The 16785-nt window shown below is 37.8% G+C and overlaps 1 protein-coding gene across 3 annotated transcripts in view; it reads left to right on the forward strand.

The window, feature by feature from the left end:
* fsd1l (fibronectin type III and SPRY domain containing 1 like) overlaps window positions 1–16785 on the forward strand; it is a 45280-nt gene that overhangs the window by 23708 nt on the left and 4787 nt on the right. Inside the window, exons 6-12 of one of the 3 annotated variants that reach the window (XM_008115282.3) lie at window positions 1789–1910; window positions 5289–5498; window positions 6957–7055; window positions 10321–10450; window positions 12469–12501; window positions 15325–15425; window positions 15631–15882. In XM_008115282.3, coding sequence (XP_008113489.1) covers window positions 1789–1910; window positions 5289–5498; window positions 6957–7055; window positions 10321–10450; window positions 12469–12501; window positions 15325–15425; window positions 15631–15882 — 947 coding nt within the window. The remainder of the gene's footprint in view (window positions 1–1788; window positions 1911–5288; window positions 5499–6956; window positions 7056–10320; window positions 10451–12468; window positions 12502–15324; window positions 15426–15630; window positions 15883–16785) is intronic. The other 2 variants (XM_003223765.4, XM_008115283.3) reach the window with 2 other exon arrangements.

Genomic DNA, 16785 nt, shown 5'->3' on the forward strand with positions numbered 1-16785 from the left:
TTTGTAAGATTTAAAGTATGGTAGATTTAGTTTGTTCAGAACATGAGTATAGCAGAAGAGAAGTGTTATGTCACACATTTCCCAATGCACATAATACTTGTGAAGTAGATCATACCCTTTGAAAATGTTTATTGGAATAGAGCTCTTGATGTGTTGTCGAAGGCTTTCATGGCCGGGATCACAGGGTTGTTGTATGTCTTTCGGGCTGTGTGGCCATGTTCCAGAAGTGCTGGAACATTTAAGCTGGCTTCCAACTGACAAGAGTTTTCCCTCACCCTGGACTTCCCACAGATATATATAAACAGTCCTTGCTTAGTTTTTCTATACCTCACAACCTCTGAGGATGCCTGCCATAGATGTGGGCGAAACGTCAGGAGAGAATACTTCTGGAACATGGCCACACAGCCCGGAAGACATACAACAACCCAGAGCTCTTGATGTCAAAAGATTTTTTTTTCAATGGCACATTTTTCTAGAGTTTATTCACTCCAGTATTAAAAGGTTAGGATTTGATTCTTAGGTTTCCTTAAAATGAACTGAATTGCCTGCACAAAAATTTCTATTAACTATAAAGGGGAATTTTTTTTTACTAATTAAGAATAGATATTTTCAACTACATCTCCTCAAAGGGGATGGGAGGGGGCTAATCTTTCTGAACAGACTTTCCAAATGTTACTGAATTGTGACTCTGGCTGCATAACCAATAGGAAGGCCAGAGGTTACAGTTCAGCAACATCTTGTGAGCTGTATTTTGTTCATCTGCTTTATGGAGATGGTTGCTTGATCCTCTTCTATTAGAAAGCACTGTTTGCACTTTCCATGAGTAGAGCTTACTCACAAGATTTTAGGGTTCAGTTTTCTTGTCTCACTTGATTTTAAAAGTCGCATGTCACAGTAGTGTTGGTATGAGCCAAGTTATTGGTTTTCTTTATATTTTATTAGCCAAACAGTGAGACAAGTAAGGATTTGGGGTTTTGGTTGTACGATACGTAGTTTAAATGATGAGGTTAAAGAACCTAGAAACTTGATTGCAGACATTTATACAAGTTACACCTGCTTGGAAGAACAAAGTTGTGATACCAAAATAGGTAATGTAAACTTCAACTACATTATTAGTGAGAGTTGTAAAATGGATATTAGAAGGCTGCATATCTCAGACATTTTTAAAAAATGTTCTTATTATGCTCACTATGTTGATTAGTTAGAATGAATGGAAGTAACAACTTTTTGCCAATTTTACCATGTTTTTTCATATAGTAAGGAGTGCCTATCATCACTTGAATGCCTTTAGCGTTTTCCTACAAAAGTGACTGCTAGGGCATATATTCCAATCAAAATACAGTAGTCTCACTTATCCAACGTTCTGGATTATCCAACGCATTTTTGTAGTCAATGTTTTCAATATATCGTGATATTTTGGTGCTAAATTCATAAATACAGTAATTACAACATAACATAACTGCATATTTAACTACCTTTTCTGTCAAACTTGTTGTATAACATGATGTTTTGGTGCTTAATTTGTAAAATCATAACCTAATTTGATGTTTAATAGGCTTTTCCTTAATCCCTCCTTATTCAACATATTCGCTTATCCAACATTCTGCCAGCCCATTTATCTTGGATAAGTGAGACTCTACAACATTTTAGCTGAAATATACTCTTAAAAATTGTCATATTCCATTAGCATATTAAGTTCCATGGTAAAATAAATAGTACATTCTTCATAGCATAACCATTATCTGTTGAAGATTTAAAGAATTCCCCTCTATAATTTTTGTTCTTTAGAGTCACAATGGCTCCAGCATTCCGCTTATCTTTGAAACCTAAAGTGAGTGACAACATGACACATTTGATGGTGGACTTCTCTCAAGAAAGACAAATGCTCCAGGCTCTAAAGTTTTTACCAGGTAACTGTATTGTCTGCAGCAGAGAGCAGATTAGGGCAACCTTTCCTGCAGCCAAAAGTGGTACAGACGGATGGATGGTGCAAAACATTTCCCTCTTGCCACCTTGTGTCAGTATGTAGTTTCTGATAATCCTTTCCCCCACATTCATGATTATGATTATATACATCATAACATAAAATGCCTTTTATTTTTTTTAATGTCTGTTGACCTACTGGGTGTGTTCACACATATAATTCTGGAGCTTAGCTGAAGCTGCTGATCAAACAATGAGTTCTGAAAAGTGGTAGCTAAACTATGACTGATCTTATCTCAGAGACTTGAAGTACAGTGAAATATTAATCTACTGGGGCAGCATTCCTGCTAAGTTAGCAGGGTTCATATATAATTTCTAGTCAGTGAGTTTTGCCTTTAAAAAAATATTTGGTCCTGCAAAGCCAGTTTCTGTGTAGCTAGTTTTGAGGGCCTATTTTTGTTCATGCAAGAATAATCTAACATTTTGTACTGAAATGTCAAATTCAAACTGTCAGGATATCAAACCTGATTTCATCTTGTGTTTGAAATCTGTTGATAGGAAGTTCAGAAAGGCTTTGTTTGGGCAGTTTTGAGTGTTCACTTTGGGCATTAACTCTGACAGATTGCTACAGATAGTTGAGCTTTAAATGACACCTGTGACATGCAAGTAATTCTCCTCTCTGACATATCCAAATTTGGCTTTTATAACTGAATACCTCACTCTTGAATATTCAGTTGGCAGGTTGGGTTTAAGTCCTTGTCAACTTTTTTGTCTCTTCTGTGTGTATTCATCGGCCTGAAAAATGATAGTTGTGTTCTGCTTTACACTTATAAATCATATGCAGATTTGATTGAAAAATCTTTCTTTCAGCCTTCCTGACTAAAACAAATTGGTTGGTTCACTGACTGAATCATATCAGTTTTACATCTGAAAATTTGAATAAATTATATTAACATTGTGCTGTAGTTGTTTTCATGTTTTTGGGAGAAACAATGCCTGCTTTCTTGTGTTTTTTTCTTTGCACTGAAGTTTTTCATCTTGGAATAGACTTAACATGGCTTTCTAAGAACTTTATAGTTGAACTCCAATTATAAAACAGTAATTGTATATGACACAGACTAATTCTTTATCTTTTACTATCCAAATATTAGCTGCCTTATGCAATGTTGGAACATTATTAAATAATTGGATGGCTTTTAAAATCAAAATGTATTAAGCCTAGATGACAAAAGTTGGATTGTTTGGTGTCCAGGGTAGTAGTAGAAAGAACCAATACTTTGCAGAATACAAATTGGATAGCCTTTAAGCCCATTTAATTCAAGTAGGTTTCGTTACATTAATGGAGAAATGTATAATGCAGTCCTGCATGAGTCTGTGGGTAGTGCTGTACATTTGGATAATTCATATGTTGAAAGGAATTGAGCTAGAAAGATCTCTCTCCAGATTCTCATTTGGCCATGTAATTTTTTTTAAATTTAACATGGCAATAAAAGTTGTTGCAAGGGTAAAATGGGACAAAAATCTTTTTTGGCTTGCCTGAACATGCCAATAAACAGTTTTCAAAATGTATACACTTGATCTGAATTGTGCTTTATAAGAGACAAATACGTAATGTTCTTAAAAGTCTTCTAAGGGTTGGAAATTTTTACCCTTTTCAATATATATTTATCTTTTATTGCTACATAAATGTACAGAGCATACATAGCCCATGACAAAGCAGTGGTGTATAGCAGATTGAGGGAATTCTTATTTTGAGATTTAATATCAGAAGTTTGAGGGAGTTAGTTTGTCTGCCTACTTAAAATCCAAAGCAGACTGCCTATTGTCCCCATGCTCACTTGCCCCCACACTCACAGAGGATTTAGAGCTGGAAGTGTTCGTGGTATGTCAGAATCAATGGAATACATAATGCACACGTTGGAGATCCAATAATAATGTATTATTTAATTAGATTTTTAGGTAGTTATCTGTGACTTCTCTCTCCAAACCTTTAGGGAAGCTTAAATTCTTGAACATGCTTACTGGCAAAGCATTTTTTCCATTAGGATAGGTTTGGGCAAAGTGAGGTGTCCCGATGCCATTTTATTTGTTTGGAATGCCCCCAAATTTCTTTGGGGTGAGGAGATGGATGCACTTTTACCATGGTTTTCACTTTGAGGGTCGGTGTAGGCCCAGGAAAAGCTTTTTGTTTTAAATGAAGTAAACAGGAAGTGACCTTTGCTCACTTCCATTTCTTAACGCCTATCCTATGATTAAAATTACTCAGAAGGAACTTAAAACATGGCAACGAAAACAAACCCACTAGAGGGTGTACAGCAGCATTTCTCAACCTGGGGGTCGGGTTTGTGGATTTCAGAATGCTCTTTTATTGTAGATAAACTATAAATTCCAGCAAGTACATCTCCCAAATGACAAAATCAACCCCCCCACCCAAACCAGTATCCAAATTTGGACCTATTGAGTATTTGTGCCAGTGAATGAAAATACATCCTGCATATCAGATATTTACATTATGATTCATAACAGTAGCAAAATTACAGTTATGAAGTAGCAATGAAAATAATTTTATGGTTGGGGGTCACCCCAACATGAGGAACTGTATTAAGAGGCCGTGGCATTAGGAAGGTTGAGAACCACTGGGTTACAGGAACATTTGTAGGTTATTTTTTCATGTGTATTTGGGAGGTTCAGCCCTCCAAGGTGTTTGGGGGCAGGGGCTATTATGGTCCCCTTACCTTCCAAAGTTCCCAATTTCTGCAGTAAGTAAATGCCTGGCAGTTGCTTTAAGCACATAGTGTGCCCTTAAATTGTAGTCTGTTGGTACATCTAGTACAAAAATCAAAGAAGATTAAAGCTTTCTATAGGAAACATTCCTGTTGATGGACATAGTTTAGAATGTTCTAAAACTATTTAAAAAGTTGATATAGGCATTCCGACTTTGGTCTTGACCTGATAGTCTGCTACATTGGTTCCATTAAAATCAGTGGGATTTTAAAATCAGTGGCATTAAAATCAGTAAGTGATTGGTGTAACTATAGGTGAATATTGAGCCAAACAACCATTTAAACCTGTTTCCAAAATCCTGTTTGTTGTGGTTTGCCTTCAATTATGTTGACCTTGTCCTGAAGGTTTCTTGGCAATATTTCTTCAGAAGAGGCTTTCCATTGCTTTCCACTGATAGCTGAGAGTATATGTCATGCTGAAAGTCAGCCTCCCAGGGATTTCCTTGACTGAGTGAGGATTGGAACTCTCCAACACTTGGCTCTCCCAAACGTGTGCTCAACCTTTTGACCTTCCCAAATAATTCAATATGAGGAAGCATCCTAGCTGTTCAATTGTCTCATTTGTTTGTCTTTTTTTAACAGTTCCCAGAGCTCCAGAAATAGTTCTATCAGATTGCCTCGTAGCTGACAACTCTGTAACGATATCCTGGCAAATGACAGAGGAAGACAATAAAATTGATCACTATGTCCTAGAATACAGAAAAACCAACTTTGATGGGCTTCCTCGAATAAAAGATGAGAGGTGCTGGGAATCTATAGATTATATTAAGGGCACAGAATATACATTATCAGGTAATGTCATTTTTGTTTTGTTTTCCAGTTGGCTGGAATTCCAGTAGCACTTCTTATGGCAAAAATTACCTTCAGAACTAGTTTTATTATAATCTAATTATAATCGAATAAAATGTTGTTGATGTTTCTGGTTATTCATAAAATATTTTAATAGACTGGTTATCTGTTGTAGGCAAAGCTAAAATTGAATAACTCTAGCATTACTATATGTTTGTTGTTGTATCCTTTTTTGCATCCTTGGTTAATCCTTATTATATAAGAAAAAGAAAAAATAATGCAGGCTGTCAGGGTGTCATTGCACCTCAGAAGAAAAGTTGCATCTGCTTCATATTGGCTTTATTTTGTCACAGGATTTAAAGGTTCACAATGCAATTTAGCAAACCTGTTGTTTTCTTGTTACATTGTCTGAAGAGTTTATAAAAATGGGCTACTAAGTAACATTCCCATTTTCCACAATTTCCTATTTCATCTAGACATTTTTGGTTTTTTTTACAAGTTTATTCTGTAGTAAGCAGATTATTTTAGTTATGTTAGAATATTATATTTTGAAAAGTTAAAAATATATATTTCCTATTACTAGTTGCTGTGACTCACTTTTAATACCTCTAGTGTAGAAGCTGAGATAAATTGTTGCAAGAAATTTTCCTGACCTTCATTGTATTTAAATAACAACAATTTTGTCTTTCCCTTTCACTACCACTTGAAAAGCAAAAAAGATTACAAATTTCTTTCATACCACCAATTGCTATGATGACACTCATTTTTAATACCACTTTCCCTTCTCCACAATTTGTGCCTGTGAGGAGGCTCCCTCAGTTATCTCACTTCTCCCTCTAGGTCTGTCTTGCTTCTCCCTGACTCCCAAATCTGTCTCTCTCCATGTGCTCTGCCAGGCCAACCTCTGTCTGGAGCCAATGAGATGGCTATGAAAGATTGCATTGGCAAGCAAGGAGTAAAGGAGCAGCAGAGAATTTAAAATCTGACAAAACAGAAATTTTATCTCTATAAGAGGCCATGCCCAGGAAGGGGATGTATTATAACACCAAATCATGTGTTTCTTCGTTTTCCAGTGTGCCCTCTGTAATCTTTATGTTACAAGGTGTTTTTGGAAAGTAATATTAGTAATAATACCAGGTTGATACATTGACAAAAAACTCTGTAACAAAGTATGATAAGAAAGATTGGTATTCTTCCTTGCTAATTTTTCCATTAGTACAGTATCCTGCAAACTATCCCACCATTCTGATTTCTCAGGTAATTTTTCATTCCTCAAATGTCCTTAATACTTTAATCTACATGTTAGTATGTAATAAGAATAAGAATTTATTTCTCTCCGCACCGAAGGGACTCAGGGAAGTTATGTAACAAGAAGAATCCTAACAACTTCCTTCCTTGTGATGCCTGTTCCTTCTTGTTCAACATAATAGTAGTGTGTAAGGATCCTTTACTCTTTTTCAGGTCTGAGGTTTGATGCAAAATATATGAACTTCCGTGTCCGTGCTTGTAACAAAGCTGTGGCTGGAGAGTATTCTGATCCTGTGACATTAGAGACAAAAGGTAACTATGTTGTCCTGTACTAACTGAATGTATTGCCATGGTGGACAACTATGATAGGATGTTCCAGTTTTCACTTGCAAGATTTTCATAGAATCATAGAATCATAGAATAGTAGAGTTGGAAGAGACCTCATGGGCCATCCAGTCCAACCCCCTGCTAAGAAGCAGGAAATCGCATTCAAAGCACCTCCGACAGATGGCCATCCAGCCTCTGTTTAAAAGCCTCCAAAGAAGGAGCCTCTACCACGGCCCGGGGGAGAGAGTTCCACTGTCGAACAGCTCTCACAGTGAGGAAGTTCTTCCTGATGTTCAGGTGGAATCTCCTTTCCTGTAGTTTGAAGCCATTTGAAGCCGCAGAAAACAAGCTTGCTCCCTCCTCCCTATGACTTCCCCTCACATATTTGTACATGGCTATCATGTCTCCTCTCAGCCTTCTCTTCTGCAGGCTAAACATGCCCAGCTCTTTAAGCCGCTCCTCATAGGGCTTGTTCTCCAGACCCGTAATCATTTTAGTCACCCTCCTCTGGACGCTTTCCAGCTTGTCAACATCTCCCTTCAACTGCGGTGCCCAAAATTGGACACAGTATTCCAGGTGTGGTCTGACCAAGGCAGAATAGAGGGGGAGCATGACTTCCCTGGATCTAGACGCTATTCCCCTATTGATGCAGGCCAGAATCCCGTTGGCTTTTTTAGCTGCCGCATCACATTGTTGGCAATTTTCACTCAGAGGAGGCCGCTGAAAGATTTATTTCAACAATCCATTATGCTGGAGTGTTGATTTTTCAATTAATTTCACTGTTGTAGATTTGGGAAGGGGTTGAAGGCAGGGCGGTACAGGGGTCTGCCAGTGTCCAAAAGAAAAGCAAAAAGACCTAAACGGAGTGGTGTATGCAGTTCACAGGTCACCCTTTTCCCACCCCTGGTATAGTGCCACGAATATGGGAATAGTTTTTATCCTGGTTATAAAATATACAGGAGTGCATTTGGGCAGTAGGCATCTTTTAATTACAGCTTTTGTGGTTTAGTTCTATAGCTGAAGAGCGTGCTTTGCGATACTGAATGGCTTCCAAAGGACATTACTCTAGTGAAAATAGAAAACTTAGAATAAGTAAGTGTCAATTATCTCAGCCAGCTTTGGAGGTTATTTCAGTTTGTGATGTCTCCTGGCAGCCGAGATTGAATGTGAGCACATACTGAAGATATCATTCAAGGGGCCTATGCAGAGAGATCGTTTTACTGTAGCATATAAAATTACCAGTTGTCTAGGTACATAAATTCAGGCGAAAGGAAATGTCTAGAAAGCTATTGTAGAGGGTTCGGCAATTTCAAAGCATATTTAAATCTTTACATCCTTAGACGAAATCTCTCTTTCAGATTTGAAAAGGATCTGGCTCCCTGACAGTTGCGCTTTCATATGCCCATATGGGTTTTTGCAGTTGGTTGTATCACCACATGTTTCTATCCTAAGATTAGAACTACTGCAAAGCATTTTTAGGGAGCTGCATTGCACAGCTTTGCATACACTGTGTTTTGACTTGCCATGAAAGATGCATTAGTATGTTGGTAGCAGACTATCCTTAGTTGTTTTATAACCATCAGTGTCAGCCATAACTTCTGAGCCTGTGCCAGTCCCAACAGCTGCCTTTTTTCAATTTTATTATTACTGTTAACCTATTTTCAAATTTATCTTGGAGTCTGTTTATACAAGTTTGATGTTTTCTTGTTACAGTCTTCACGTTGCCTTGTTGACCTTTCCTAAAGGAATTTCAAAGCTTGTATGTTGAAATAGCGAAGAGCTGCTTTTAATGCAGTCTAATTGAATAGGTTCTATTTAGTATGACAGCTATTGTTTAGCTTCCAAAAGTGAAGGCAGGCACAGAAACATAGGCTCAATTATTCTGCTTAGCTGGCAGTAACAAAGATTAAATGTGCATAAAAACAAATTCCAATGAGGAACAGTGACTCAGTTCTTAATGCAGGATTGTATTGTAATATTCCTAGAGACCAGAGTACTGCTTACTTTATTGACACTGACTTTATGACAGTAAAAATAGACCTCTTGAGTGGGTTGTAAACTTTAATACTGGAGGAATTACAGAAAAGACTAAGCTCTTCCCACTTGATGAATTTGAATTTGGTTTTACCAGTGGAAGATCTGGAGATGGTCGATTTTCTCTAATGTCTTATAATGCTCTGCCAGAGTAACAACTGCTCATTTTGCCTTATAGCAACACTTATTTAGTCAGCTTTGAAAACAAATAACATTTTTCACTTGTTCCTTCAGTCAGTAGCTCTTAAACGCTTACTGTAGTAGGCAGGTTACTCTAGAGCTCTAATGACAAATTGGCTCTTAACACAAAAAAGGAACTGTTTTAAAGATTTAACTGGGGATATTAAGTCCTTTTTTGTCTCATTTTGCATTGTAAACTAGGACAAATGACACCTGAACCAGAATTTGCTTCGGCACCTGTTTGGTGCAATGATGCAAGATTCTGACTGAAGGTATTCAGATCAGCCTACTAGAGCCATTAAAATACAGGGTTGTTGTATGTTTTCCAGGCTGTATGGCCATGTTCCAGAAGTATTCTCTCCTGATGTTTTAATGTGTTGTTGAAGGCTTTCATGGCCGGGATCACAGGGTTGTTGCATGTTTTCCGGGCTGTATGGCCATTTTTTTTCCGTGTCAGGAGCAACCGGAGTTGCTTCTGGAGTGAGAGAATTGGCCGTCTGCAAGGACGTTGCCCAGGGGACGCCCGGATGTTTTTTTTGATGTTTTACCATCCTTTTGGGAGGCTTCTCTCATGTCCCCGCATGGAGCTGGAGCTGATAGAGGGAGCTCATCCATGCTCTCCCCGGGTGGGATTCGAACCTGGCAGCTTTCAGGTCAGCAACCCAACCTTCAAGTCATGAGGCTTTTATCCTCTAGGCCACCGGAGGCTCCAATTATGTATGGCCATGTTTCAGAAGTATTCTCTCCTGACGTTTCGCCCACATCTATGGCAGGCATCTGAGGGTGAAATGTCAGGAGAGAATACTTCTGAAACTGGCCATACAGCCCGGAAAACATGCAACAACTCTGTGATCCCGGCCATGAAAGCCTTTGACAACACATTAAAATACGGTTGTCAAGTTTTAGAAAAAAAAATCACATTGTGTGATTGGTCATAATTGAGATCTGATCCACCTAGTCAATTTAGAGACAGTAGCTTACTTAACATTGAAGAAAAGGATATGAGTAAAATGATCTGTATCTTGTCTTTGGTCAGCTCTTCTATTCAATCTGGATGGTTCATCATCTCATATTAATTTGAAAGTTGAAGACTCCTATGTTGAATGGGACTCCACTGGAGGCAAGAGCCAGGAAAACAAAATAAAGGGAAAAGAGAACAAAGGCAGGTAAGGAAAACGGAATTCTTCCATAGAAATAACATCTGTGCCCATTTTATCAATGGAGGCATGGTGATAGACACTTGTACATTGTAGTGTCACAACAGCTGCTAGGTAATATGGATATTGTGAAATTGCAATGGACCTGTTGTAACTGTGGAGGGTTCGGTTCTTTTATCAGTTCTAAATGGTGGATATATATTTTTGGTCTTTTAGGTAGAAAGTTTATATGGGCCCAAGATATTCAAAATACAACTAAAACATTAAACTTGATGATCACAAAGGTTATTGATACTAAACTTTTTACCACTAGTTTAAGAAGCTTTGAAAGCAAATAATATTGTATATGAGGAATTAAAAATGACACAACATATAAAGAATGTATCATTACAAAGTTCTAGATGGGTATACAGCTGAAGTGGATCTTGTCTCATTTTTTAAAAAGTATGAACTTGAGGTTAAGAACTTGTCCATTCTCTGAAACTGTTCATGCATGAAAACTGCATTCCTTCGATGCAGCTTTTTGTGTGGTGTAAATATATGTAAAGATGAAAATAAAGACAAATTAAAACAATGAAAATCATTATTTTTTAAAACACTGATTTGATGTTTTTACTAAAATAGAAAGTTTTAGACATAAAGACAATCTTCTGTATGAGCGATTGCTATTCTGCTATCACATGAATATCAAATCTGAAACTTTAGAGTCTTTTCCAAATCTAGGTGTGTTAAAAAAAGCTGTCCTTTGAAACAACCTTTGTAACCAGCATCCTTTTGAATGATTCAAAAAATGACTGAAGGTACTGAAGTTATAATCTATTGGAAAGCAGTAAGCTTTCCCACTTACCAGGTTGCAAAATGGGGATGAGAAAAAGCAGAAGATACACTTACAGAATGTTTGGCATTTGGTATCTTTCTATCTAAGGAACAGCATGGTCCAGATATGTAAACAAAAGCCATCCTTTCATTCAAGTTAGTGGAGCAAGTTACTAGTCCATAGGAGAAGTAAAAAGCAGTTGGGGAAATGACAAGTTTGCGTAGGGGAGAGCACACACAGCACTACAGGTAGGTGTTGTGAAACTTCTGACACAACAACAAGATGAGAACAGTTTGAATAATCACTGCCATAGTCAGTATGTCTGCATTAGGTATGGATTTGTAAATTTGAAAGTTCATATGCTGACAACCTTCCTAATCTTAAAGTGAGTATATGATAATTGTATAAAAAATATTTCTTGGTTGTCCTAACATTGGGAAGTTCACATTGAGGATTTTTGTCAACAGAATTTGATTATGTAAAAAGCACTACAAGTGTGTGGTATGTGTTCATACTTCTCTGTAGTTTTTTATTTCTGGCATTAAGTGTGTTAAACACTTTCCATGGTAATGGAAATAACAAAGTGTCTAGACGTATGTTAATTTTTAAAATCTCTCTTGTACAAGCTAGGTCAGTTCCATAGAGTCCTGATCTTAGTAGTAGTAGATAGATTCTTCATTCCACCATATCTGAAAGGAGATGGTAATAAATTGAGTGCAGTAGGTGAAACTTTGGAAAGCCTAAATAACCTTAAATCATCAGATTTCTTCTGGTCTTGGAATCTAAGCAAAGTCAGCTCTGCTTAGCACTTAGATGGGGGACTGCCAATGAATACCAGATGCTGTAGGCTATACTTCAAAGGAAGGAACTGGAAAAACCATCTCTTGAGTATTTCCTTCCTAAGAAGGAAAATTCATGGGGTCACCATAAGCCGACAGGTGACTTGAAGGCACATACACATACACCTGAAGCTTCTGTAAAATTCCAGTAAGGCTTAACATTTAAATCTGTTATGAGATATATAGCTTAAAAGAGTTGTCATATTTTTATTTGTAAGAAATTTGAATGTTTTCTTTGTAAATAAGTACATTCAGTGACCATGATTGCAAATAAGCAAATAATGTTAATTCTAAAGAAGATATTCCTGCTTAAAAAATAAGGCTGTATATAGCCATGTTGTAGCTTTTAACTACCTATTTTTGTCTAACAGTGGCCAGATCACCCTTCTGAAGAACAATACAAGGTGATAATGTGCCTTCCAGCGATAGGATGTAGCCTCCAGCTCTACTCTTCAGTGCTCTACTTTCAGTTCTTGCTCTCTAGACTTAGCATGAATCAACCCAACAGCCTTTACCAGTAGACAAACCTCTATTGTGGATCCTACAGTTTGGAATTCTATGATTCCAATAGAATCATAGAATTGGAAGAGACCACATGGGCATCCAGTCCAACCCTTAGGAAAAGCACAATCAGAGCACCCCTAAGAGATGGACATCTATTGCATTAATTTGTAAACTGTCTTTCTGAAAAGTATATAAGACACTATTGAATTTTAACAATTTGCAACTTGAAAATGGCTACCAAAAAAAAAGTATGAAGTCATCAGATGTCAATAAGATAATGTTGGTTTCTGTAATATTTTTAATGTGATTTTCCATGTCCTCCATAATGGGACTATAATCCCAATCCATCACTTTCTTGTTTGAAATAAATGGAGGGATCTTAGCAGTGGCTGTGGTTTGAGGGGTGGGTGAAAATTCACCCCACTGTGATAAAATGAAGTGCCCTTGTTACCGAGTCTTAGAATCATAGAATAGTAGAGTTGGAAGAGACCTCATGGGCCATCCAGTCCAACCCCCTGCCAAGAAGCAGGAAATCGCATTCATAGCACCCCCGACAGATGGCCATCCAGCCACTGTTTAAAAGCCTCCAAAGAAGGAGCCTCCACCACAGTCCGGGGGAGAAAGTTCCACTGCCGAACAGCCCTCACTGTGAGGAAGTTCTTCCTAATGTTCAGGTGGAATCTCCTTTCCTGTAGTTTGAAGCCATTGTTCCGTGTCCTAGTCTGCAGGGCAGCAGAAAACAAGCTTGCTCTCTTGTAGTTACAAAATGAACATCATAGCAGCACCTTAAAATAATCTGGAAGAGACAATTTGCTACAACAGATTCTGTCCTTCCTCATCCTTCCTCTACCTGATACTGTCTGGATTTATAAAGCTCTTTCCTGAAATTTCAATTTGTAGCTAATGCTAAAACAGATTTAGGTTTGAAACCAAAGACCCTGTTATTTAATTTCCAGTAACTTCAATTTAATAACATGTGCAGTTATCACAGTGTATATTTCCCTTTCTATTCTAGGAGCAATTGGTGAAGTAAGATCGAAATTTGAAATGTGGTGCTCTAATTCTGTGTCACTAAACAGTACTGGGAAGGGAACAATTGCTAAATGTACTAGCAAGTGACTGCTGTAGTATGGATACCAACTTTTCACCCTCTGTCAATTTGACTGAAGTAAATCAATTTGACTTAGTTCTATAGAACCAAGTAGTTAAATAGGTTGCCTTAGCTGATTTGTGTGGCTTCTCATAGAGAATGTCTGCAACTTAAACTTTTATACTTAATTAGTTGAACAAATCAAATGCAATAGAAATGAGAATAGTACAATTACCATTCCTTAAGAAGTTGAATGGGATACATCAATACTACTCAAAGTGGGGGTCCATGATCAGTGTGATCCATCAGTCCCTGGTGAGTTTCCAAGTCAGCAAGAAACAGTTGTAGTCAGTTGATACAAATATGGTGCCAGTCTTTGACATATTGCAGGAGACGTATGCTAGTCCCCTGCAACAGATAGCTTTAAAGGCACTAGTGTCTTTGGACAATATCGTTATAGAAAATTTGGCTTTTATTTCTATAGAAGTGATCAGATGCTGTAAATAAACCAAATATCCTAAAAGATGGCACAGGTTATTGTGTATACTAGTAAAGGCTGTTAGTGTAACTGTCTTCTTCTTGGTGAAAGGATCTGTGACCACTTACCTGAAAAATAGCATGACAGCATTTGGGTCAGATTTGCTGGCTGCAAGACGGGGATTAATTGCAGTCTGGCCTGCCTTGTAACAAATTCCTTTTTTTGTAACGAGCATGCTATTTTTCTCCCTAACCTGGAAGCAAAAGTAACGCCTTTATGGTAGAAAGCAGAACGGCTTCATAGTTAAAGGTACACTTAGAGTAGGACCTAGTGCTGTTATGTGTGACCTCTTTCCCCCCTGAGTAAATGCTTTAATTTTCTTGGCTTTGCTATCTTTTCATGCTTCACTTATTTCTCTTTTTTCTTTTGGTAAGTAATTTTTCTTTAGTATGCATTGTTTCCAAAGCACCTTTTCAGTGTTGTATTCATTGTCTTCAGCATCCACATTAGGACGTTATTCTGAAAATAATAATGCAATTACATTGACACCACTTTTCTGCCATAGACTCTCTGCTTTACAGACTGATCTAATCCATTATAAAAATCCCCCCAAAGACTCAGACTAGTCTCCAGAAATGCCTTTTGAGATGTAATGAACTGACAGTGGTCAGTGTAATTCCAAAGGGGGTGGGTGATGAGATCGTGCCAGTGTTGCAGGGAGAGCTGCTGATGGAGATCTGTCTGATTTCAAGAAACTTCTAATCGGATTGGTCTTACTCACTTTTGTAAAGTCATCCCCCCCTCCCCCGCACAATTAACACTGAATGCTCACATTCATTCATTCATTCATTCATTCATGTCCTCTAACATACACCATCTGATCTTCTTTAATAGCAGCTTTTTGTTGATACAGTATAACTTCACCTCCCATCCTTGTAGCACGTTTTGTGCATGGCTATTTATATTGACTGACTCTGCATGAAGCATGGCTAGCTGAACAAATCTATCTAATAGAATGTGGGCCAAATATGGTTGCAAATGCTTCTGTTTTTTCCCTAAGTGTCCAGGCTGCCTTGTTGCCATTACTCACATACTGCAGTGTCAATAGCTTGTGTATCACAGCATGATGCCAATTCATTTCTTGTCATCTTGCAGAAGTGGGACTCCATCTCCAAAGCGGTCATCAGTTACCTCCCGTTCACCTTTAATTAGAGGCAGCAGAGATAGATTTACTGGGGAATCATACACTGTGTTAGGTAAGGTGTTTGCAATGTCTCTTTGTTGCTGTTATGGTCTTTGCAACATTACTTTATTGCTGCTTCTGTATAGGGAATACTAGAATGATTTTGGATTTTCATTGGGGCATGACATTGTAATTCACATTGAAAAACCCAATGCCTGATTTTTATGTGTTTAAACTTACTTGAAAGTGTTCACTGACGTTTCTGTGCTTTGTTGCAGGTGATTGTTCTATTGAAAACGGGCAGCATTATTGGGAAGTAAAGGCACAGAAAGACTGTAAATCCTACAGTGTAGGAGTAGCATATAAAAATATGGGGAAATTTGACCAGCTGGGAAAAACTAATACCAGCTGGTGTGTACATGTAAATAACTGGCTCCAGACCACATTTGCTGCCAAGCACAATAATAAAGCAAAATCGTTAGATGTTGTTGTTCCAGACAGAATAGGAGTCTATTGTGACTTTGATGGAGGTAATTTTAAGTCTTCAAAATATTTTGTAATGAATTGTTGTGAAGAAATCTACATCTAAGTTGATTTGTGGGATGCTTTTTTTTCAGAGCAAGAGAAGTGCATTTTCCTAAATTCAGTTCCCAGTCCTAACTGGTGTAACCTATTGAAACAGTGGGAATTACATATCTTTATTTCTGTAGTTTGATCTAGGCCATAGCACACAAGGATGGTTCAAGATTCTTGTGAAGTTATGTAACCCCACAGATGTCGAATTGTTGCACCCATCATAACTATTGATGTTGGTTGGGAATATGCCATTCAGTATCATGTGGAAGGCCACATAGTTCCTACCCATGTTTACAATATGCAACAAAACTGGTTTAAACAGGGTTACGAGGACCAAAGCTGCGAGTGATGGCCCTAGTGGAGTTTAACACAAAAGCTGGAAAACTTCAATTGCTTGTACTTCCCGAGGGTTGAAGCAGTTGTGGGATGACTTCTACAATAGTCTAACCCCACCCTCTCCCCTAAATTACGATATACAGAAATACACTGATTTTTTCAAACTTTGACTTTGGAAGGGACAATTGTATGTATCTCATTGTCATTTGGAACTTGGTTGCCAACTGGGGTTGGAGGCACTCAGCTTTATGAACCTGCAAGTCAGCAAGTTCTTTGAGAAGCTTCTCATTTTTATTCCACACATCTGTTTGTAGGACATAAAGATCCTTCCAGTGAGATTAGTTGAAAAATGGATTTTTGCCAGCAAGAGTTATAAATGCTGTAACAAAACAAAGAAACAGAGAAGTGATTAGATTTGCTGATCTCTTTAACTTTGGATGGAATAAAGTGCAGCTTTTAAAGCTAGATATGTCTTAATAACACTAGCCTAGCCATATGCCAGCAGGTATTCATTTCAGATG

The sequence above is a fragment of the Anolis carolinensis genome, chromosome 2 (genome assembly GCF_035594765.1).
Source record: "Anolis carolinensis isolate JA03-04 chromosome 2, rAnoCar3.1.pri, whole genome shotgun sequence".
In the NCBI taxonomy this organism is placed as follows: domain Eukaryota; kingdom Metazoa; phylum Chordata; class Lepidosauria; order Squamata; family Dactyloidae; genus Anolis; species Anolis carolinensis.